Genomic DNA, 26,223 nt, shown 5'->3' with positions numbered 1-26,223 from the left:
CCTCCCAAGAGGGCGGGGACCAGGCGGCGGCCACAGCCGCAGGAATATGCTGGAAGCCGGCAGGCTGGCGCCCGGGAGGTGCTGAAGGGACAGTTCCCGCGCCGAACTTGCCCGGCCGAGCGCGGGTGGGGCGGCCGGGAGCCGGTGGGGCACGTGAGCCATGGAGACCATCTGGATTTACCAGTTCCGCCTCATCGTGATCGGGGACTCCACCGTGGGCAAGTCGTGCCTCTTGCACCGCTTCACCCAGGGCCGCTTCCCCGGGCTGCGCTCCCCTGCCTGCGACCCCACGGTCGGCGTGGACTTCTTCTCCCGCCTGCTGGAGATCGAGCCGGGCAAAAGGATAAAGCTGCAGCTCTGGGACACGGCGGGACAGGAGCGGTTCAGGTAGGGCCGCCTGCGCCGAGACCACGGGGACCCAGAGGGCGGGCAGCCACCCCGCCTGCCCAAACGGCCCCTCCCCAAGCGCCGGCCCCGCCAGCCCTGGTCCGGAGAGGCTTTGGCCCTTCCCTCCTGAAAGTGCAAACACTCCATTCTTGCTTCCCCTTTGCCCCTCCTCTTCCAGGGACGACTTCCTCCTCCGCAATTTCTCACTTCTTTCTTTGGCGCCCACTTCCTGCGCCCCCTTTCTATTTCTCCTTTCCCGCCTGAATCAGGGTCACCCTCGCGTTCCCTTCTTCCCCAACTCTTTCTGCCCCTGATGGCATTTTGATCCTCTTGGGCTCCGCCGCTGTTTTCTCCCCTGCCCGGCTTCCAGTCTGAGCACTCTCCGATCCGATCGTCTTCCTCCAAGTGCCCCTTTTCGTGCCCTAACCAAGAGGCGCCCTGTCTACGCGGCCGGGGAGAACTGTGAAGTAGTGTTCCCTGATTCGTGATTGATCCTTAAGCTTGACAGCAAGCAGAGTCCCAACCCAGGCTACTGCATGAGCTCACTGGGCATGGTTCACGGGGAGATGGATGCGGTAATGGTTTGAACACCTCACAGCACCGAATGTGGTCATCAGAAAATACTGGGCCATGACCCGTGGGAATGGTTTATAGGACAACTACATGCAACATCAGGGACATTGGCACTGCTGAAGTTGTGTGAGTGTGTGAGGTGGGGGTAGGGGGTGTTTAAAGGTTCGAATTGTCTTTAGAAGTTTGTCACCATTGGTTCGTTGCTGGGGTGTGGGGATATATCTATCTATCTACTTACAGAGAGGCGGGGGCGGGGGGGAAAAGAAATTTGTCAGGAGCTTCTTTATTTCACTTATGATCGCTTCTTAATGTACCAGGGTGATAATAGAACAGAAAATAGATTTCTAAATAGAGAAAGAGGGACCCAAATAGTCTCATTCTAAAGGTTCACTGGGAGTCTAAAGGATTTCACAAAGGCAGCTCATGTAACTAAATAGTAAACGAAACTCTGCGCATTTCTTGGATATTTGAGATTGATCCAAATTTAAAGCACATTTTCAAATCCTATGATTCAAGGACACTTTATTTTAAAGGAAAGTAAGAAAGCCGATATCTTATAGTGTTTTGGTTCTTAATGATCACATTATCATTTGAATCTCATTTAAGCAAGCATTTTGTGTTCCTCAGCAAATACTCTGTTCGTGAAATAGTGTTCCTTGAGGGGACTTCCCAAACATGGCTTCCCCTTACCCCCAGCCAGCATCCATCCGAATGAGATCAGCCTACATCTTGAGAATGTCCAATATTCAGAATTTTGGCTTTCATTCCCAGCTGTGACACTGATTCATAGAGATAATAAGGGAACTGCTTAGCTTGCTTATACATTAGTTTTCTTGTGTATGAAATGGAAAGTTGGTAAGGCCTATCTTCTGACAGGTGTGAAAACTTATTGATTTGATTTATACAATACTTGAGATTCCATGAAGAAATTCTGTTTCTTTTTCAAGAAGTCTTCTTTAATTAAAATAGCTTTTCAAACTTGTCATTCATCTGTGAAAGGCAGGTGTCATTATGATCTCAAAGATTTCTTCCCAGTTTTAACTCTCAGGTTGGTTGTAAATTTTTCTGTGATCTCAATCAGAAATGAACTTTGAAATGTTTCAGGTGTAGAAAAAAACTTTTATTAAGTAACTCTTTCTCTATCCTCTAAACAGTACAATAAAAACATGACATTTGTGCCTTCAACTTCAAGTAACTTCTAGGAGTTACAACTACAAGAAACATAGGTAATAAAATCTTACTGTGTCTAATTGTTTGCTTATAAGTAAGTGACTCCTCAACTTTTTGACAAGAAAGTAAAGGATAATTAATTTGTTTGACTTTAAAGACCTTTTTGCTAAATAGATGATTGGGTTTTAATGCTTCTGAGAAGAATGTAAATAGTAATTCATTTTATATACATTATTAAAAGCACACAGTAACTCTTTCATTGTAATGCAAGGACATTTAGGGAATGTTTACTGACAATGAGTCATACTTTATTTTGTTTGGCTCTTTACCAAAGATATATTTACAAATACATATTTCAGTAGCTATGTCCAAATGCTTAGCTTTTCTATCATGTAGCAGAATGTTTTACTATAAAATTGCATTTAAAGTGATTACTATTAAATCATCTTGTATCTTTATCCAGAAAAATATACTTACTTTGAATAATAGATATTCTTGCACATTTTATTTCATAGAAAATGATACTTGAAGATACATTCCTGTGATTTCTCATAATCACACCATGAGAAATTTTTGGTAAACACTGTATTTGGGGGACTGGGCTATAACTCAGTGGTAGAATGTTTGATTCCTATGTGTGAGGCACTGGATTCGATCCTCAGTACCACATTAAAATAAATAAAGATATTGTATGTCCATGTACAACTAAAAAAAATAGTAAAAAAAAAACTGTATTTGGAGGTTTATTGGTGGTTAGACATAAACTTACAAAAGGATCCTACTTTAGAAGCTTATGGAGTAGCTTAACATAAAAATATGGAATATTACTCAGCAATAAAAGAGAATAAAATCATGGCATTTACAGGTAAATGGATGGAGTTAGAGAAGGTAATGCTAAGTGAAGTTAGCCAATCTCAAGGAGGCTGATTCATAGTGGGATAGAGAGAGGGAGCATGGAAGGAATAGATGAACTCTAGATAGGGTAGAGGGGTTGGAGGGAAAGGGAAGGGGCATGCGGTAATTAATGATGGTGGAATGTGATGATCATTATTATCCAAAGTACAGGTATGAAGACACAAATTGGTGTGAATATACTATGTATACAACCAAAGATATGAAAAATTATGCTCTATATATGTAATAAGAATTGTAATGCATTCTGCTGTCATATATAAATAAAAATAAACAAATAAAAAATATGGCTCAGAACAATAGAACAGCTGATAATTATGATCATCATTAGCTTGTTTTCAGTCTTTAGATTAACGTATTCTAGTAAATGATAACTACCTATATGACATAAAAAGGAACAAACTCAAAGTGAAAAAAGTTTTCAAACAAGTGTATATGTGACCATATTCTAAACTATAATATAAACTTAGATATTAATTTTCTGTTATTAACATTTCTTTAATGAAGGAAAATGTTAAATTTCTGTATTAGGGAAACTCAGAATTACCGTGCCTTTAATAAAAATAGAAGTTTATTTTTCTCTCATATAATACCTAGGCCCCATATCTTATGTAATAATAATATAATCATAATAATCTCAAGGTAAGTGGTTCAAGTTTGTGTAGTAATTCTGCTCTAGGTATCATTCAGATACCTTATCTTTTAGTTTTCTGCCATCCCTAGGACATTTTCATCATCTGCATGCACAAAAATTGGATTGCAGGCACACCATGTAGGCTCAGAGCAAAGGGAAAGAGATCTAAACCAAGTGATGTTCCTTTTGAAAAAATTAGGACAACATGGTACACACCATTTAGACTGTCACTTCCTTAAAGAGAACTTTAGTTACAAGGCCACACAGACTAGGCCACCATGTGCCCAGGAGGTAGGGAAGATGTTTGGCATTGTTGTTGGGAACACTATCAATCACTACTTTTAATAGTTTTTTTTTTCTTTTTCTTTTTCTTCTCTTTCTCACCTCCAATACTGGGAATTGAACCCTGACTGCCCTACCACTTTTTAAAAATATTTTTTAAATTTTGAGGCAAGATCTTACTGAGTTGTCCAGGCTGACCTTAATCTTAAAATTTTCTTGTCTTAGCCTTGGAGTTGCTAGGATTATAGGCATGTATCGCTACACCTAGCATCACTTTTAAAAAATTTTAATCACAGGAGAAGTGTCACAGTAAAGAAAATAAGAATAATGTTTAATACAGTGCTAATAAGGATAAGTATAGTGGTAGGCTGGAAATATGGAAAGCATTAAATATAAGAATATAAATTTTGAACTTTTTCCATAAAAAACATTTAAAGTAATAAAAATATAAAGTTTTATGATTTGGATGTGGTTTGTTTCCCAAAGATTCATGTATGGAAGCTTGGTTCCCTACATGGCAGTATTAGGAAATAGTGGGACCTTTAAGAAGTGGGCCCTAGTATAAGGTAATTTTGGGGTTATTATGGGTATCACCTTTGAAAAGAATTAAGTAATTCTTATGGGACCCCAGTTAGTTCCACAAGAGTGAACTATTATTAAAGAGTTAGTCTGGTTCCTCTCTGCTCTCTGGCTTCCTATCTTGACATGTGATCTCTCCCTTTTACACGTTTCCACCATGATACCATCCCCTATGACATAATGTAGTCAAGGAGAGCCTCACCATTCCCAGAGCCATGTAGTTGGGACTTTTTGCCTCCAAAAGTAAACTAAATAAACCTCTTTTCTTTATAAAACCTCTGATATTTTATTATAGTAACAGAAAATGAACTAATACATAAAGTGGAATAAGGAAGTAGCAATGTTGATGATAGGAATATGAAATCTCCAGGATTCAAGACAGATTTGGCCTTTTTTCCACATTGTCTGTGGTCTTGGGGTGTTGTAGTTATAGCCACTGAATATAAAGGTCAGAGAATAATGTCCTCCTCCTGCAGTGCTTGCAGGGTATTTTCTGCAGATCATATCCATTGTGATTCTTTTTGAAAGATGAGTTCTGTGATCATATAAGTTTGGACATTTCTGTATTCCATATAACATTTCCTTTAAAATTCATATCTAAGCTCTAAGAATTGCAGCAAAGAAACCTGCTTAACTTTGATTAAACTCCATTTCCCAAATTTATTTGAGGGACTATTTTCAAAATATGAAAATCTATGATGACAGTGTTCTAAGGACTGTCATTTGGGAAAAGCTCCCTCTGATGATGAATTGCTTTAGTCACTTGGGGGTGGTGGGAGGGCAGAATTACTACATATTTAAAGTTTGGAGTAATGGAAGACATGCATACATTAATTAGATAGCTAATTAACTTGGCAAAGTGGTATAGATAGTACCTGTTACGTAAGAGACAGCCCTTTATTTGTACCCTCCCACCAAAAAAAACCTGGGATGGTTTCCAATACCACTTGATCTACTGGGCTTCTCTCTACCCAACCACATGCTTCTTCATCTCCTTTCCTTCAACTCCTCTTCTGCTTTCTTTACCATATTTCTTAACTCTTTCTTTAGTTCCCAAACATCTATGTGTTTGGAAGTATGAAAATTCCAAATGGATTTCCCCACTAGTCTATTTCTATTCTTGAATTTTGTTGGCTCCCAGTTCTCTGTCTCTGAGCCTCTTATTGAAATTATTGAAGGAGATAATCTAATTGGGTGTTTAGCCAGTGAATCAGTTCCCCTGCATCAGATTATTGAGATACACTCACATATAATACAATATTATATTGTAATATAAATACTCTTTGTAGGCATTATGAGTCACATAATGCAATGTGTCTGTAATGGTACACTTTTTTGGAAAGAAAAATTGACAGAGGAGGAAAGTGAGCAGTCTCCTCCCGAAGTGACTATTTTGTGGTGTTTCAGAGTAAAATGTATGTAAGAATAAGGCAACATCATTTTTAACAAGTGTAACAGAATGTGAAAAGATGATCCATGTAGCCAAACATTTTTATACTCTCAAGATTATTTTCAGTGCCAAGCACGGTGGTGGCACATGCCTGTAATCCCAGTGGCTCTGAAGGCTGAGGAAGGAGGATCTCGAGTTCAAAGCCAGTGCCTTGCTTTTGCTGATGCATTAAGCAACTCAGTGAGACCCTGTCTCTAAATAAAAATTTTTAAAAAGGGCTGGGGATGTGGCTCAGTGGTTGAGAGCCCCTAGTTCAATCCCCAGTACTGCCCCCCTCCAAAAAAAAAAAAAAAGAAAAGAAAAATATATGTATTCTTTAATTCTTTCTAAAACAAAATACCTATAAAGCCTATACTTTATGATTTTAATAAATCTACCTCTAAGTGTCAGTAACTTGTAATCAATTCTGACAATATATGATTCAGGGACATTCACTTTAAAATTTGCTACCTCACACAGTCTTCCTCGCCTATTACAAAACATGTGATTAATTTCTGTACTTGCCTACAGGAACTCCAGAAAAATGTGATGTAGAAGACAAAAGTATGTTTTAAATTTAAAATTATTCCTTTAGTTTAAGCTATAAAAGAGTTTTGAAATACAGATAGTAGCTGGACATGGTAGCACACGCCTATAATCCCAGCTACTCAGGAGGCTAAGGCAAGAGGATTACAAATCTGAGACCAGCCTGAGCAACACAGTGAGACTTTATTTCAAAATAAAAAATAAAAATGGCTGGAGACGTAGCTCCAGTAGAGTACCCCTGGGTTCAATCGCTGGTAACCCCACCCAACCCCACCAAAGTGCAGATAGTAGTTTTGTAGATATATATTACTGGTTAAGTGTTGGTAGCTAGCTGGCATATTATCTTAGTTTGATTTAAAGTCATAACAGTATTCTCTTAAACATTCTTGAAATATAGTGATTATTTCTATTTTCCTTCTTATGGTAATGACTGATTTTTAATTTAGGGACATCTTGCTAAGGCAAATGATCACACTATTGACAGAAAGTCTTTAAGACTATATGCTGATCAATAGTTAGGGCACCATAAAAAATATCTCAGTGCCAAAAATATTGAGATAAGGAAATGGAGACTTCTCTTAGCTGAGTGCATCAGAAGTCAAATGAGAAAGCTCTCTATCATAGTACATCCAAAAGGTCATCAAAGACTTTTCTTGACAAACTGTGAGCACTGTGCCTATTTTTTTTCCTACTTTTTGTATGATTGGTCATAATGTTTTAAAATTATCTTTTTCTACCCAGAATGTGAAAAATGGCTTTTCTTCTGATTCTTTAGCTTCTCAAAAAGTATTTCCTTTTCACAGGACTTAGGGTGGGATGTCCTCAAATAGATAAAACTGAAGTATAGCCTTGGTGACAGACATATAAAAGAATAGTGAATGGCCCAACTGAAACCTCTTCTCTGCAAAGAGATCAAGAGAGAATGCCATAAAAGGGAGTTAGTAGATACTAAGAACATCCTAGCTATAAGAGAAAGCCATCTGAAGAAAAATTATAGATTCTCAAATTATAGGCATTGCCTATCATTTTTCTTTGGGCTTGCATTTTTCAAAGTGATGTTAATAGGTGTCATTTGAGAAAAGCCTTTCTTGATCTCATAACTTTGGAAATGCCAGGTCATTGCAGTACTTTTCAGAGATCCCCACCACTACCACTCTGACGCTAGGGATTGAACCCAGGGCCTCATACATGGTAGGCAAGCACTCTATCACTGAGCTGTACCCCTGAGCCTTTCTCGGGTCATTTAATATACTAGTATACGTTGTGACCCCCTGAGGTAGATATAGTGTCTCCCAGTCCAGAGTGCTTTTACAGAGAGGATTTTGCTATAATAACGTTCTACAGAATGCACTTTTGGAACCGCTTTAAAGTGTAGGCAGTTCCTTTCTTCTCTCATGATTCTCTGTCACTTTTACTAGTGTTTCTAGGGGATATCATCAAGGCTTCCTTTTTAAATACTTGATTTACTATATGTTAGGGAGACTTCTAGAAGCTCTCAAGAGTCCTTTGATTTTTGTCCTTCATTCAAAACTAAAAGATTTATGTTCTTGTCTGACTTTTAGCCACTTGTCAAACTTTTACACAGATCATAAAAATCATTAGTATTTGTTTTAAGCACAAAGCCTTCAAATAAAAACCACTAGAAAACCTGGAATATAAAGAAGCAAATAGTTAAACATTCATAACTAGATATTTTAGATATAAAATTACTACAGAAAGGCTTTGGGAGTAGGAAAACATAAGTTAATAAAGCTATGTGGAAGCTAGAAGGAAATAAGGAAATAAAAAGTAGGGGTGGTGGGGAGATCCCATAAAAATAGAAGGGAGATCAGTGGGGTAGAGGAAGATGATCGGGGGAAGGAGGGGAGGTTTGAAGGTGGACGTACTGGGAATTGAAATGAAAAAAAATTATATTCCATGCATATGTCATTATGTCAAAACTAACCCCACTATTATGTATAACAATAATACACTGATAAAAAAAATTTTTTAAAGTTAATGAAGTAAATAGCTGAAATTTAAGAAAAATTTTAGAGAACAGATGGCTACACACTGAAAAGAGAATCAAAAGTAGAAGAGAAGGTATAATTAATACTATAGCAGAGAATTATTGAAGGTGAAGAAAATTAGAGAAGAATTAAAAACAAAGTCCAAGAAAGTGAGGAGGAAAAAATATGAAAGAAACTACAGAGATCAGCTACACTGTGCTCAACATTTTTTTTTTTTTTTTTGGTAGAAAAGCAACTATAGCCACAGAATCTGCCAGGGACATAGAGATGATCTGATATAAAAGTATCATTTTTTAAAATAATATGGTTAATATCCAGAGAACCTTTGACTTACCCAAGGCCTCATAGCTTGTTGGTAGTTTGCACAAGAGCCCAGTTCTCCTAATGTTGTGTTCAGTGCTCTTTCTACTATACTAGACTTCTTGTTACGGTTGAAATGATTTTAATGAGTGCTGTGCAATTTCTATCCTGAAAGTATTTCTGTTTGCATACAACCCAACTCCTTATCCCCATAAACCCAAACCTTGAGTTTATTGCTGTATTCAAAAAACAAAAGGGAAAATAGCTTTACATATTAGTAGCAGTACTGATAATGAACACTGACATTGAAGTGAAGAAACTTACATGAGGTATTTGCCTCATTAGACAAGGAGAGGTGTTGGAGAGCAAATACTGGATATAGTGTTCTAAAGTTTTATAAGTATAGTGAAATAGCTTTCCAATCCTTAAATGCTTGCTTGCTTGCTTGCTTAGAAGCAAAATTAACCAAGATAGTAATTTAATTGTGGAAATATATACATTTATTTAGCTTAACTACATACCAGTCACTAGAGGTATAAAAATAATACTGTTTCACATTTAAAGTCCTTGTAGTGTCTGTAGTAGATAGAAAACAGGCTGTACTGCTATTACAGAAACCACCAAAATATGGCAACTTAAATAATAACATAGAGCCTAATTACTCTCTCCTGTAATAGAATCATATATTATAGAATGAGCACTCCTGGGTAATTAGAGTGGCTTTGCCTCAACATCAGTTTCCAGGAATCTCCAACATTGCCATTGCTTAGCAGGCAAGAACAGGCAAAGGATGTCTTTACAAATGGCTTCTTCTTCAAGTAGATGAACCTTAGTTAGACTGCACACATTACTTATCAGATCCTGTGACTCAAAGTAGTGCCATGACCACAAATAACTGCAAGAAACACAAAGGAACATAATTTCTAAATGGGTTTCTGAGTACCAGCTAAAACTTTTGGGGTTTTGTTACTAAAGGAAAATAGTAGAACAGATTCTGGGGGACAGTTAGGATAGTCCTTCTTACAGACTTTTAAAAAATATATACTTTTATTTAATTTATTTCTATGTGGTACTGAAGATTGAACCCAGTACTTCACATAAGCTAGGCAAGCACTTTAACACCAAGCTGCAACCCTAGCCCTCTTGCAGATTTTAATAAAGAAAAATAATCAAATAATTACAGTAAGGGATAGTAAGTACTAAAATAAATTTCAGTGGCAAAATAGAGGGAGGAATTGCCATCTGTGTTTATAGAGTGAAGGCCAGTTTCAGAAGATGTATCCCAAAAAAGGTGGTGCTTGATGCTGGGACATGATGGATATGTCTGTAATAAATGGAAAACAGTAGGAAACAATAACAATAGAAAAAGACCTGGCTTCTAGTAAAGATAGCAGACTGAACAGCTATATCTACTGTAGTTTTTTTTTTTTTTCCTGAAATTGCTAAAATCACAATAATAATTTTTTTAAACTGTAAACCCTCCTGAACAAAGAGATAACAGCAACAAAATTTGGGAAGAAGGAAAACTGTTGGGGCATGATAAATGAATGGTCAGACTCAAGATAACTGAATTATGGGGCTGTGTAGTTCAGTGGTAGAATATATATGCATGAGGCACTGAGTTCAATCTTGAGCACTGAAAAAAAATTTTTTTTAATGATTTCTAAACTAATGGTTGAAAAAAATCCAAAACCCACTTGATGCATACCATTGAATCCTCCAAAGACTCACAAAATGGTGGCACCAGATAGTTCTGGAAGTGGGAGTGCTAAAGGATGGATCACTATCAGTCTGTTTAAAGAAAGATTGGATCTTCACATCCCTTTACATCCTCTACACACCAAGGGACTTCTTCTCCCATGTTGTCAAAAAACTGAAAACTAATTCTTGAAAAGAATTAAACATAAGGCCTTTGGATGAAAGCACCAGAAATGATTGGGGTTGTGGTCCCTTGTTAAAAAGTAAGACCTTTAAGGGAACATATGCATGGTAGATGCCCTCTGCCCTCTTCCCAGACATAGCTCCCAGAATGCTAGTAGTCAAGCCTTCACCCTTCAGACAGGACATTGGTGAAGTCAGTTCTGACGAATCTGACCAAGCCACAAGGAAAGTCTTAAAGATACCAATATTAGAGTTTCCACCAACTAAATAATCCCGACTAATCTTCTTATAATGAGGCCTTTAGTCTCAATGGAAAATTATAAGAAATAATAGAAAATCTTTAATGTGAAACCTTGAGACAAACCAACAGGAAACAACTAGAGAAACAAAAACTTAATAAAGGAGATGGGAATATGTAAAAACTAAACAAAAATTGTCTTTAATTTCCTCAGAGATAATAAACGGAAAAAAATTGCAATCATTAAAAAGGAACAGGATACTAAAAAAGAATATTCTAAGAACAAAAGAGCTTTTGAAACTACCATTAAAAAAAGAAGTTGAGGGGGAGCTGGAGTTGTGGCTCAGTGGTAGAGCATTTGCTTAGCATGTGGGAGGCCCTGGGTTCAATCTTCAGCACCACATAAAAATAAATAAATAAAATAAAGGTATTATGTTCAATTACAACTGAAAAAAAATATTTAAAAAAGTTGAGGGGCTGGGGTTGTAGCTCAGTGGTAGAGCACTTGCCTAGTATATGTGAGGCACTGGGTTCAATTCTCAGCAACACATTAAAAAAAATAAAGATATTGTGTACATCAATCATCTACAACTAAAAATTTTAAAAAAAGAAGTTGAGAAAATCTCTAAAAAAAAAAAAAAGGACAAAAGACAAAGGCAGAGGGGAAAAATTGTTTATATTAAATAAGAGAGTCAGTCCAAAAAGTTCAGTGTACAAGTATTAGGCATTCCATAAAAAGAGATCAGAAAAAAACAGAGGGGAGAAATCAAAACAATAAATAATTTACCAAATTTATATGGGTAGTATAACATAAATGTTAAGAAATGATCTTGGGGCTGGGGATGTGGCTCAAGCAGTAGCATGCTCGCCTGGCATGCGTGCAGCCAGGGTTCGATCCTCAGCACCACATACAAACAAAGATGTTGTGTCCGCCGAAAACTAAAAAAAAAATAAATATTAAAAAAAAATTCTCTCTCTCTCTGTCTCTCTCACTCTCTCTTTAAAAAAAAAAAAGATTTGACAGTGACTGAAACTGCCTTCTTAAAAAAAAAAAAAAAAGAAATGATCTTACCAAAATTATGGTATAACAATATTGTTAAGTTCAAGGAGTGGGAAACGTACACAGGTAACTTTGATAAAAACACAAACCTAATAAAAGAGAGAAACTAGAAGGCAAAGAACCTCATCTATTCAATTGACTTGGAAATAAAAGCTGGATAATTTTAGAGATGGAATGAAGTGAGAAAAGGATAAACATCAATTGTAAATTCTCGGATATAGAGAGATATAGGAAGTCATGAAACAAAGCAGTATGGAGAAATCCATATAGAAGCAGACAGCAGTCACAGAAATGGTAGGAGAATTATAACCCAAGAAAACATACCCCTTATGTTATAAGGGGTATTATCATATAATCCTATATGATTATCATATAATCCTCTCTATGTTATATAGAAAATAAAGTAACCTTGAGAAGCTAGACATCTCATTATTGTTATGGAAACAGAAAATCAGAAAGCATTGGGATAAGTGCCTTTCCAAATAGAAAATACTCATTTTTTTCACCTAGAAGACAGTGAAACTAGAAACCTTACTCATTAATTTCCAGATAAACTTTCAGTTTTTACACATAAGTTGTTCTACCTTCCAGAATCCACTAAAAAGGACAATTTGATAGTTCTTTAGAAAATGTGGACAATTTCAACTATAAGTTTATGGTGTGTGCAGTTATTCAATCCATGACCCCCTTTGACCTTACTTTCAGTATCAAAAGGAGGTGAGATTTTTTTGTATTTCACTCTTTATTCTCCAATTTCCTCAACCTAATAGGGTATGAATTTACTAATTCAATTGTTTGTTTATTTATTTACAAATATTAGTAGTACACTTGCATATACAGTTCAGTTTCAAGCACTAGGGAAAGAGTATCCCTCACCAAAAAAAGTCCTTTATTCTGAGTTGTCTTCTAATGGGAGGAGTCAGGTTATAAACAAATAAGCTGGAAAAATTATAGGATGTCAGAATATGTTAATCATAACAAAGAATAATAAAGTATAAAAGGCAAATAGAGACTGCTGGGTTGGTAAGAAGCACCATTAAACAATAAAGAATTTACCAAATTTATATGGATAGTATAACATAAATGTTAAGAAATGATCTTACCAAAATTATGGTATAACAATATTGTTAAGTTCAAGAGTGGGAAACAGGTAGTGATAAGTACACAGGTAACTTTGAAAACAAACCTAATAAAAGAGAGAAACTAGAAGACAAAGAACCCCATCTATTCAATTGACTTGGAAATAAAAGCTGGATAATTTTAGAGATGGAATGAATGATGATCTGTCATGAAAGGAAAATAAAAGGTGGCCACAGAACAATTGGTTCATGTATCCATATGGTCCATTAGGTCTTGTCAGTATTATATAGAACTTCTATAATCATAGACCAGGTTTTTGATAAAAAGACCCTGGAATTATACCAACAAAAAGAGTTCTGATGTTTGTTTGGATGATAGCGCCCACTTGTAATCTCAGTGACTCCGGAGGATAAGGCAGGAGGATTTTGTGTTCAAAGCCAGCCTCAGCAACAACGCGGTACTTAGCAACTCAGTGAGACCCTGTCTCTAAATAAAATACAAAAAAAGGCTAGGGATGTGGCCCATTGGTTAAGTGCCCCTGGGTTCAATCCCAGTATCAAAAAAAAAAAAAAAAGAATTACCCTAAGTGTAAAGTGCCAGGTTTCAGGATCTTAGGCAGGGGCAGGGATTAGTCAATAGTAATCAGTAGTAATAAAAGGTATGGGAGACTTGTATTTTAGTCTTTGGAAATCAGTTCTGAGGGCCAGCTTTACAAGGCAAGAGAAGCAGGTAAATAAAACATCAACACAGTGACTATTCCCAGAAGGACAGAAGGAATATAATGTCATGGTGAATAAGAGGCACTCACGAGGCTAATGTGCTCATAGGCTACTAGCTGGCAACAGCCTTTGGCATTCTCTAAATGCCTATTTTAAAGTTGGCCAAACCACAAGAAGGGCATTTCTAGGATGAAACATCTGGTTCATTTTTTATCTAAGTCAGCAAGTGCTCAATATTTTGTGGCTGTTTTAAAGAGTTCTATGTCCATAGCAAAGCTCATAATAACATACAAGATATAAAGAGAGAGATATATAGATATAGATAGTACATAATATATATAAAACCTTGCCACTTACATTTAAAATTTTACTTATAAGTAACTTATAAAATTATGCTGTCTCAATCACTTGTCTATATATTATTTCAGGGAAAAAATTAAATATAATCTTGAGCATTCAGATGCCTATAGAATTTGTCTTTCATGTGACAATAGCATCTTGTTTTCTGTGCCTACCAGGAAAATAGATAACTTGTCTGAGATATCATTTACATTTTTTAGAATCTCAATAATCATATCATTTGTGTCAAAAAGATTATAAATTCCCTGCTGAGTGTGCTGGTGCACACATATAATCCTAGTGACTTGGGAGACTGAGGCAGGAGGGTCAGAAGTTCAAGGCCAGCCTCAGCAACTTAGTGCCTAATCAACTTAGTGAGACCCTGTCTCAAAATAAAAAATAAAAAGGGTTGGGAATGTGGCTCAGTGATAAAGTGCCCTGGGTTCAATCCCCAGTAAAAGAAAAGATTACAAATTTGCTAAGGTATTTGTCATTCACACTTGATCGAATTAATCATATATTAAGTAATTCTTTGTAAATGTGTTGCTGAAAGCTTGGTCCTTGTCCCTGATGCCAATCCAATAATGAGGACACAGTTTTGAGAAAAAGAAAGGAGAAGGTTTATTACTTTGCTAGCAAAGGAGAAACACTGGGGACTCCTGTCCCAAAGACTGTGATTCTGCCCATCAACAGGAACAGGAAGTTGTGTTTTGTTTTTGTTTGTTTGTTTGTTTTTTGGGTTTTTTTAGTTGTAGTTGGACATAATATCTTTATTTATTTTTACGTGGTGCTGAGGATCGAACCCAGTGCCTCGCAGATACTAGGCAAGCACTCTACCACTGAGCCACAACCCCAGCCCCAGGAAGTTTTTAAGAGGTGACTTATTACATTACACTTGTTCTCTGTCTGGAGATGTAATTCACTTGTTCATTTGGGAGATAGTCATTTCTGAGATCTTCTGGTGCCATCCTCAACGTCTGGATTACTTCATTCCTATGGTAGGTGTCTACTTAGGGACGGATAAATCTGCCTAAAATGGGGAAGAAAAGTAATCCTTATTCCCTTGACATTAGGGAAGGGGGGAGATTAGGGAGGAGCAGGGAGAGAGGAAGAGAAAAAACATAAAAAATAAGTTGCAAGGCTGGGATTGTGGCTTGGAGGTAGAGTGCTTGTTTCGATCCTCAGCACCACATAAAATAAAAAATAAAGATATTGTGTCCACCTGTAACTAAAAAATAAATATTAAAAAAAATAAAAATAAGTTGCAGTGGCAGAGCAGCAAGGTTTATATTTAAAGCATAAAGTGGACCACTTTTAACAAAATGTAAGCAAACTCTGGTGCTGTTTCATAATCACTTGTCTATATATTATTTCAGGGGAAAAAATTAAAGAGAGGGAACTTAAACAACTAAAACTTTTTACATGAACAAGACAACCATTTTTCTTCTCTGTTATTCTGAAGCAATACATATGTAAAAATGAACTTTGTGGGGGCTGGGAATATAGCTCAGTTGTAGAGTGTTTGCTTCGCATGCACAATGCCCTGGGTTCAATCCCTAGCACCACACACACACACACACACAAAAAAAAAAAAAAGAAAGAAAGAAAATGAACTTTGTGGATGAATAAAGAAAATATGCTACATACACACAGTGGAATATTATTCAGCCATAAAAAGAAGGCAACACTGTCATACACTAAACATGGATGAACCTTCAAGACATTATGTTTAGTGAAATAAGCCACTTAAAGAAGGACAAATACTGCATAATTCCACTTATACGAGGTAAATACTTATTTACCTTTAAAAAAGCAAAGTAGAATGATGATTGTCAAAGGACAGGGGAGGGGGAAGAGGAAGAGTTTCTGTTCAGTGGATATAAAGTTTTAGTCATGCAAAATGAGGAACTGATAGTGATCTGCTGTATAACACAGTGCTTATAGTTAACACCATGATACTGTACACTTAAAAATTGTTAAGTGGATAGATCTCACTGTGTTTTTCACAATTTTTAAATTAACTTCAAGCTGATTCATAAACAAAAAATTGTACATATTTATCGGGTACCATGTGATATTTTGATATGTGTATATATTGTACATGTTTAAATTAGATTAAACATATCTATGTCCTCAAACATTTGTATTTCTTTTTTTCTTTTTTAAATTTTATTTATCCAGGGTTCTTTGTGTGCTGTTCATTCCTAGCCCTGCCAAGGCCCAGGAGGATGTCATCACCCACATTTCTTTCTTTCATGTGGTGCTGGGGATCAAACCCAGAGTCTTGTGCATGACTATGCAAGCACTCTACCCCTGATCTACATAGCCAGCTCCACATTTGTATTTCTTTATGGTGAAAACATTTAAAACCCTTTATTTTGATTTTTGAAATATATAGTACATTACCATTACCTGTAGTCACAGTTAAAAAAAAAAAAAAAGAATTAACTATGGAGGCGTGGCTGTGGCTGAGTGGTAGAGTGCTCGCCTCGTACATGTGAGGCAACTGGGTTCCATCCTCAGCACCACATAAAAATAAATAAAGAAAATAAAGATATTGTGTCCATCTAAAAACTAAAAAAAAAAAAATCTATGCTGACTTTATCAGTTAGATCTTTGGTAGATAGGAAACAAGAAACATGTCTGAGTCACAGAAACTTGTAAGAAAGCTAGAGGATCAGGCTTAAAATGAACCAAAAGATCCCATGAATTCTGAGCATCAGAACCACAGGAAGTCTGTGTGGTCCTCATGATGCAATTGCTCCTTTTCTGCCTACTCACTACCATAAGAAGCCCCACATGGGGGCTGGGATTGTGACTCATGGTAGAGTGCTTGCCTAGCAGGTGTGAGGTACTGGGTTTGATTGTCAGCACTGCATATAAGTAAATGAATAAAATAAAGGCCCATCAATGTCTAAAAAATATATTTAAAAAAAAAAGAAGCCCCACATGGCCAGTTGGCAACCTCAGCTGCTAATTCAACAGGGTCCTCCAATGAACGTATTTCTCCCTTTCTTATGGTTTGGATATGCAGTGTCCCACCCAAAAAGCTCAGGTGTGACTCCATGCTGGAATGTTCAGGGGTAGAATGGTTGGATTTTGAAAGTTATAACCTAATTAGTCAATTAATCCATTAATATGGATTAACTGATGCTAACTGGACATCTGGAGTGGCTAGAGGAAGTAGGTCACTGGGGCATGACTTTGGGGTTTTATATTTTTGTCTCTAGTGACTCTAGTGAGCAGAGCTCTCTCTCTCTGCTTCCTGGTTCCCACATCCTGAGCTACTTTCCTCTGCCACACCCTTTTGCCTTGATGTTCTGCCTCACCTCGGGCACATAGCTACAGAGTTAACCAACCATAGAGTGGACCTCTGAAACCATGAGACACAATAAACTTTTTCTCCTCTAAATTGTTCTTGTTGGGTCTTTTGGTCAGAGCAACAAAAAAGCTGACTAAAACACCCTTGAATACTAAAACTGTTATATCAGCATAGTTCAGAGTCACAGGGATTAGATGCAACAAAAAATGTTAGTGACTCATTAAGTGCAATTGTGAGAGGCACCATCACCCAATTTTCACCCTTTGCTTCCCATACTACAGCTTCTGTTTATGAGGGAAAACTCCACTTACTGTTTTGATCTACTTTAGAATGTGTATATCCTGAAGGATTGGGCCAAAATCTTACAAGGTGTCATAACTTGGACATGGACATAAATCAGTCCTATTAACCCAGTTTTATAGGGCCGTGTGTCTCTAGGTGTTAGTGACATGATAAGATCAATGAGTCCCTTGTCATCAGCCCTTTTTCCTGTCTCTGCTACTATTAAATGAATTCTTTAGTTGTTAGCAACATGTAGAACATCATAACCGTATATAATGCATTCCTAAATTCATGGATAGTATTACTAGCACAGCCTGATTCCAGATTAAATACCTTACAATGAGGACATGTCAGCATCCACTCCATGAGTAAGGCACCACATCCAAGTTGTCAGTAGCTACCGGAAAACTGGGTAGTAAGCAATGATAGTCTAGGCCGGCCTAGGAAAGAGAAAGTCTCTACTGAGCTCAGGCACAGCCTCCCTCTCCGTACCATGATTACTTTGAGTTCAAACTGGAGTGACAATACTAATAACTATAGGTCCATTCTGTTCTACTAATGATAAGAACTCCATGAGGCAGCTTTTGGTAAACATTCACATAAGATACAAGTATTGATATACTCTAGACTCATGCATCTTCCCCAAATCTCCAATTACCAGTCCTCCAATTATGTTTTGTTGTTGTTGTTTTGGTTTAGTTTGGTTTGGGGGTTTTGTTTTTAAACCTATCAATCCTATTAGCCTCTGCTCATGGTTTGGTGTCGATCTTTACCTGTATGCCTCCATCCCTCCTGGAAAAAGTAGGCAATGAGTTGCACCACTAGAAGCCCCACAAGTTGGAGAGTTTCTCTTTTCCATTAATCTTCAAGTTCACCATAGAGGGGAGCTGGCTGATGCTAATATATATTTTTAGAGCCATTTTGTGAGACGTATTTACATATTTCTTCTTTAAATATAGGGAAATATAGATATGGCTGTGGGTTCAGAGGGTGATGTATAAGTCTTGTTACTCCAGGTTTGTTCAGGTCCCACCCTATACTCCTGCCTGTATATATGACTTCTGCTTGGTGATGAAGCTCCAGTCTGGTAAATCACAGAACACTCAGCTCCTGGTGAGCACTCAGATTGCAAGGTCTTTGGGTGTTCTGTAGCCAGGCATTTACTCTTTATCAAAGCCAGGTTATAAACCAAGAGCTATTTTTCAAAAGTATAATAGCCTTTGACAAAAAGCATAACTTTATTCCAAAATGCCACTCCTACAATTATCCAGTAGAGGTTTCCATGGGCTTAATTGAACATCCCAGTCTGCTGTAGGCACTATATACAGCTACCATTAGATCTGATGGCCCATGACCCAAATAGCAAATTGCTTTCAGTATAGTTTAGACCAACCAAAGGAACTTCACATTTTCAGTCTTCTTAAAGTGGGTAGCCTTTTGGGTTGCCCACTTAATGGGTCAGAGAAGCACATTTTACTATACAAATTACCTTCAAAATTCAAAAAGGTTCACCAGGTATTATGTACCTTTCTTATTGTAGGGAACATAATATATTAAACTTATCTTTTTGTTTTCTTCAATCTGCTCCTGATTAAAGAACCACTTCACTCAAGAAACAGCAGAGATTGCTGGCTAGTATATTTTCATGGGGCGTGTGTTTCTGAATATTTGATTTACCTCTTACATGATATTCTCATAGCAATTCGGTGACCTTGGTGTGAGAATATAAGACCACACTACTAATGGATCTACTATTGAACAACTTTCTTTTTTGTACTGCTGTTATCCTTTTCCCTCAAATTTCCTTACTCTGTCATTTTTCCTATTTCCCCAACAGCTATGTATATGACTCTGAAATCAACTATTCATTAACTCACTTAGATTGAGTACCCTTCATGTGCCAGGCACTTGTAAACCACTGGGTATTCACCAGTGAGCAAACTAAACATGGCACCTGCATGCCTGTCACATAAGAAGCCAGTAGCATGGATGCAGAAAATGGAAAGGAAGGAGAAAAGATGTTTTGCCAGAGTCCATGATGCAGCTGAAAGTTTTTGAACACACATTGACCCTGTCCCCTGACCTGAGAATTAGACTCTAACCAAGCAGAGCAGCCATTTGTCCTTCTATAGAGGAATTCATAAAAGGGCTAAAGTGTTCCTCCAGTTCTCATTTGTGTAAAGAACAGTTTAATGGAAATTCCATTTCTTCCTGGGGCAGAAATCTAAATGTGAGAAAAGAGGGAGAAGAATTTCTCTTAATACTAGAAGTATTCCTCAGCAGTATTGAACCTATTGCCATCTATCCTAGCTGGCAACCCATGCTGGGTTCACAAAATCTGACTATTCCAATAACTTAAGAAAACAACAACGAAGCCCTCAAACACACAGAAGTACCTTTTCAAAATCTGAGACAGCTCTCCAACCTTAAGGGTCAGGGAAATAGAGAGAGCCACTGTAATTCTTTATTCTTATATAGGGGACACACAAGAGGAGGTTCCATGGAATATTCTACCCCAAAAAGGGCAAAGGTGTAGGATTACAAAGGAATAGGTGAGTGTAACTCAACCCCAGCAGGTGACACCTACTCCTGGAGCCACACCTTGTTATCCAAGCTGGGGTAACACCCAAGTTACTGAGACCTGACACTATCGCACCAGACTGAATGCAATAATTGTTCAGAACCCCGTGTATCAGGACTTAAAGGCATCTGCATCCAGGGCAGCTCCTGACAAATACCCACTTGGGATTATCTATAATTAATTCATACTGACACCAGTCTGCCTGATTGAGTGATATTCCCCAGAAACTTTCAGTTGCATGATGGACTGATCAAGAAATAGAGTTTTCCCAGATGAATATGTTAGAGGGAGAAGGGCTTGGGATTGTAGCTGTTTCCATACAGTGATAATGATGACAGAATCTAAGATATGGAAAAAGGTACAGATAGGTGATAGAGTTGATCAGTGGATTACAAATCTTGAAGAAATTAAAGAATTATTGTGGTAAAAATATGCAGGCAGGCAGTGAGAGTTTGATTAAAAAATGGACTTTGTGAATTTGCAGACTTGGAGATGGTGAATGTTTCTGCTGATGATAAAAGAAGAAAGGAAGAATGTAGGAGAAAGTTTATGAGTGGAATTCAAGAAACTAGGAGATGACATTGGAAAACACATACAAATTGATGTTGAAATCAGTAGGCAAAAGGACAGGAATTGAAAAAGAAAAACAAAGTAAACTGCTAAAATCTTGAATACATGGAAAATGACCAAGCAGTTGGCAGATGACAAGCCAGATGGCGTAAGCCTCTCAGGAGAGGAGGATTTTTTTTTTTACAATAAGGGTTGGGAGGGAATAACTATCTGGATGTGGTATTGAGGAAACATAAGCCAGCACCTCCTGATCCTACAGAATAAGCAACAGGAATGTGCTGCAGAGAAAGCAAGTTTCAGGAGTTGGATAAAACATTCTGAGGAAACTGTTCCTTGGGAAATGAAATAATATATGCTGACAGTACAGCCTTCAGAGTATAAAACAAGCAGATTTCTTTTATAATCAAAACCAGGGAATAGTAGTGTGGCTCTATAGCAGAGTGTATGCTTAGCATGTGAAGTCCTGGGTCCAGTTCCCAGAACCAGAAAAAAAAAAAAATGTTCTTGGGAAGGACAAGGAGCTACTAAGAGCTTGTAGCCCTGATCCCTGCCCTCTATAACTCACCTTTCCTATCGTATCACATCATTATAACCCCTTTATCATTCTTGCCAGAGGATGGTCTCACAGCTCTTAATTCCACCTTTATACACATGAGACCAGTTTACAATCCATTTATGGATTACTCTCTCCCTTTCTTCCTTCTGTTCTTCTTGCCTTTCCTCTGTTTTTTTCCTTTAAGTCATCCATTCATTCAGTGAGGCTTTCAAATCCCAGAAGGAAATAAATATAAAGTAATATGGAAAAAAAAGTATTGTTGCTTTTAAAGAATTGTTACTTATCATGAATTCTTAAGTTCCTTAGTGGGAGAACCACCTATGTAGTTCTTTTGAGTTCTGTTCCCTACCTCTTCATAATAACTTCAAAAACTTCTAAAGACCTAAAGGAGGAAGGTCCAGAGAAAAAATTTCCTCATTACATCATTACCTGTAAGACCTCCCTTTCAAGTTCAAGTTTTCTATCTGAAGGCCTGCCCTTTCCCTAACTGACAGCAGGGATACCCTATTGTTTCAGGAAAAACCGTATCCCATGGACAACTATATATAAATCTGAAGCCAAGCCTAATGAGGTCAGAATTCTACTTTCTTTTCTTTTTCTTTTTCTTTCTTTCTTTTTTTTTTTTTTTTTTTGGCAGTACTGGGGATTGAAGATTGAATTTGGGTTAGGTAAGCACTTGACCCCTGAGCTACATCTCCAGCTCTCACAGGTCAGAGTTCTAAACATAATATCTAGACTCACACACAGAATTTGGAGATCCGGTTATTACATAGAAAATGTCAGATGTCATATTGAGACCTTTATTCCAACTATTAATAAGGATAGTTTTGTAGAGTGTATTACAAATACTTTGCTATAGGATGATTTTCCAACTGTATTCCAAATTTGATTCCCAAAATTAAATACCAGGGACTAGAAAACATGGTATTTCCTACATGTGTAAGACATGCCTCAGTGTACTACATAAGCATTTCAATATTGACTTTTCAACCACAAAAGGCACATTGTAAAAAATTATAGTAATGGCAAATTAAATTTGGGAGAGGGTAAAATAATGCAAACTTGGTGCCTGAATAAATTAAAAGCTTTCAGTCTAACAAGACAGCCTTAATTAAGTTTCTCTTATGACACTGCACATCTGCCAAAATTCAAACATATAAAGATAAAGTGGCAAAACAATAACAAATTAACTATCCTGTGAAAATAAAAAAAAAAAAAACAGCAACAACTTAAATGAACGGCATTATTTATAGCCTGCTAAAGATTGTGGGAGATTTTTCTTATTGGCAATTACTGTGCAGTAATGTAATCCTCAAGAATAGTGTTTTAGAAACAGTCATTCAAGAACCTATTAGGAATTATGAGGAGAAACTGGGAGGCAGGAGAAGTAGAAAAGCGAGGTAAAATACTTTCTTCACATTCTGACAACAAAAGTATTTGTGGTATTGGGTCATTGAACTGAGCTGTAGCTTTAGCAATAAGGATAATGAAGATGTATGAAACATGGAGAATAGGAGAGCACCAGACAATCCACTGGCACTTCACAAAAATCTTTGTGCCTCAGGCAAATAGTCAGGTAGTTTTATGAGAAGCATTGGCAACTTAGAAACACACACACTCACACACACAGGATCCCTGACTCAGAACACTTAGCTCTTTCCCTCTCCAAGATGATTCACTAATCCAGTATAGCAAACATTTAATAACATCTGTATTTGCCAGGCAACACGATTATTAGGTACACACATTTTAAAAAATTATTTTTTGACCTTCAAGGAACTTGGAATTGAGTAGGAGACATACCAGTAAATCCAGTCAGCACATTGTGAAATTTGATATAATCATGAGGGCAGTGAGGCAACAACAGTTCAGTGGAAATAAGAGAAGGAGTGCCTAAGACAGAGCCTAAGAGTCAGTGGCAGGGAAGGCCTTCCAGGTGATATAATTCCTGAGCTGACTATTGAAGGAGATATAGGAGTTTGCTAGACAGAAAAGGGCTACAAGGCATGATAGGTAGAGAAAATAACATAGGTAAGGGCAAGAAACAAACAACAACAAAAAACAACAGTGCTGTCTTGCCACGTTACCTCATAATTCAGCCAGGAAACAGGTGGCACAATAGTAGGTTAACTGAAAAGAGCTGAATAAAGTGACTATTTCCAGAGATGTCAAAGTCAAGGGCAGTAACAAAGGATGTTGAAGCATCTAGGGAATAGCAACAGTGTGAGGCCATTAACTACCTGGCTGGAAGAAATATTTGATAGAATGGTACTATCAAAACTTGATGACAGCTGTAGCCATGGGAAAGGGACTACCCAAAAGGAACTTTACCAGAAGCAGAGGAATACAACCACTGCTGTGCCATGCCCAACAGAGACAAAGGAAGGAATAGATATCCTTATTTCCCTTTCCTCCAGTCCCCATCTAGCATCCCCCATTGGCTGACCTCCATTTGGAGATCTTTCTCCAAAGGCCAGATTCCTAAAGCCGAGAAAAGAGTAGAGACGAATCCTTGGAGGGGCAAACTGAGAATCACTAGCACACCTCAGATTCATATCCCAGGTCCAAATAACTTCCTGTTTCTTGAATAGGTATAGCAGAGGCATATACTTGTAGCTAATATTGGAACACGTTTTCTGTTTTAGTACAAGTGTCCATAGAATGGGAGACTTGACCAACAGAATTGTATTTCTCAGTTTTGGTGGCTAGAAGCCCAAGATCAGAGTACCAGCATGGTCTGGTTCTGGTGATGACTCTTTTCTGGCTTGTAGACAGCCATCTTTTTGTGGTAGCCTCACATGGTAGAAAGAAGACTAGAGAGTTTTGAGGTCTCTTTTATAAGAGCATTGATCCCATTCATAAGGGCCCTTCCTCATAACCTAAATTATATCCCAAAGGCCTACCTCCTAACATCAACACAATCAGGATTAGGATTTCAACATAAAGATTGGGGGAAGGGAACACAACATTCAGTCCATAATACTGCTCTTTTTTCTTTTTTCCAAACTTTTGGTGGGGGGAGTTGTTGAATTACATGACAGGCTGAGATTCTTAGGGTTCACCTTGCTGTGCAACCTCTGTCCTTCTCTAGTCTTATATATATCTTTATTTTATTTGTTAATTTTTATGTGGTTCCTGGGATCGAACCCAGTGTCTCATGCAAGCTAGGCAAGCACTGAGCCACAACCCCGACGCTCTCTAGTCTTTTTATATGACTGTTTTTACCTATAATGATGCAATAATTATGCTATCAGATATTTAAAAACATAATCATAGATCATGTGAGATGACATACCATATCCATCTAAAAATATTAATGTTCTGTCAGTGTATGAAACAGGTTTGCATGTTAGTCTTATAGAATACTTTTGTTCACTTGAGACACTTTATATTTGATTTGTAAATTCTAGTTAAATCACATTAAAATATCTTCAAATTTTATTTATGGTATTACATTGTTTGAAGGAGAGGAAGATAATACATTGTCTTATACAACCCCTTTTCTCTTTATTTTTCAGATCAATAACTCGATCCTATTACCGCAACTCAGTTGGTGGATTTTTAGTATTTGACATTACTAACCGACGATCTTTTGAACATGTAAAAGATTGGCTAGAAGAAGCAAAAATGCACGTACAGCCATTTCAGATTGTATTTCTACTGGTGGGACATAAGTGTGATTTAGCTTCACAACGTCAAGTGACAAGGGAAGAAGCTGAAAAACTGTCAGCAGACTGTGGAATGAAGTATATAGAAACCTCAGCAAAAGATGCTACAAATGTAGAGGAATCCTTCACAATCTTGACAAGAGACATATATGAACTTATTAAAAAGGGAGAAATTTGTATTCAGGATGGCTGGGAAGGAGTCAAAAGTGGTTTTGTTCCAAATACTGTGCATTCTTCCGAGGAAGCAGTAAAGCCCAGGAAGGAGTGCTTTTGCTGACTTCAAACATGCCAAAGAACAAGAACAGATTGGGTGTCACTTCAGGATAAATATCAACATTAATGGCAGAAGGATGCAATGATAGCATTTTAAAAAGTTAGGCCTATACTAATACTATTTTGTAAGCTATTTGATTCAGAGCACTATGCTTGTTACACTACAAGATTGGGTATTTTGCTAAATTATCAGGCGAGGCAGACAACTTTTTGAAACTGGAGTATCTACATAATTCCCTCCATTCTTACTTCTTACCTTGTTAGCGTATAGCTGACCTTAGTGTCCAGATATGTCAGTATTATGCACTTTTCTTGACAGTCCAAAATGGATTTTTTTTGTCTAATTGAAGATTTTATTAGGAGTTATATTACCTTGAGTTAATTAATATTGAATATTAAAGTGCATTTAAAAGTATGCTGTTCAATTGCAAAGTAAACAGTCTCAGAAGTATTTTTTAAGAATTTAACTTTTTTTAATTTTTTTTTTTTTTTTTTTTTTAGTGTGGTGCTGAGGATTGAACCCAGGACCTCACCCAAGGTAGACAAGCACTCTACCACTGAGCTACAACCCAGCCCTCAAAAATATTGACTAGGACAAAAGTAGCTGTTCCTTGTTTAAGATCCCAGATTTTTTACGATTCTCAGAAGTACTTATCCTCCCTTATTTTTGCCTGCAAGTGGGAAAATAAGTTTTATACTCATTTTTTGCTTGATTTATTGCTCTTGAAAATTTTATTTTATAAGATGTATAAGGATTCAGACAAAATATATATATATATATATATATATATATATATATATATATATACACTTTTTTTTAGAGAGAGAGAGAA

The 26,223-nt window shown here is 37.1% G+C and overlaps 1 protein-coding gene across 1 annotated transcript; it reads left to right on the top strand.

Moving 5' to 3' along the window:
* Window positions 1-26,223, top strand: Rab39a (RAB39A, member RAS oncogene family). The gene is made up of 2 exons (XM_015489920.2): window positions 1-387; window positions 24,968-26,223. Exons 1-2 carry the CDS (start codon window positions 161-163, stop codon window positions 25,392-25,394), a joined length of 654 nt encoding a protein of 217 aa, XP_015345406.1. The 5' UTR covers window positions 1-160; the 3' UTR covers window positions 25,395-26,223.

The sequence above is a fragment of the Marmota marmota genome, unplaced genomic scaffold (assembly GCF_001458135.2).
Source record: "Marmota marmota marmota unplaced genomic scaffold, marMar, whole genome shotgun sequence".
NCBI lineage: Eukaryota > Metazoa > Chordata > Mammalia > Rodentia > Sciuridae > Marmota > Marmota marmota.
Note: the sequence above shows the minus strand (reverse complement) of the source record. Positions and strands in the feature narration are given on the sequence as shown.

Coding starts and splice junctions, on each gene's coding strand:
- Rab39a (XM_015489920.2), top strand. CDS start 161: ATGGAGACCATCTGGATTTACCAGTTCCGCCTCATCGTGATCGGGGAC. Junction 388..24,967: donor GCGGGACAGGAGCGGTTCAG/GTAGGGCCGCCT, acceptor TTTATTTTTCAG/ATCAATAACTCGATCCTATT.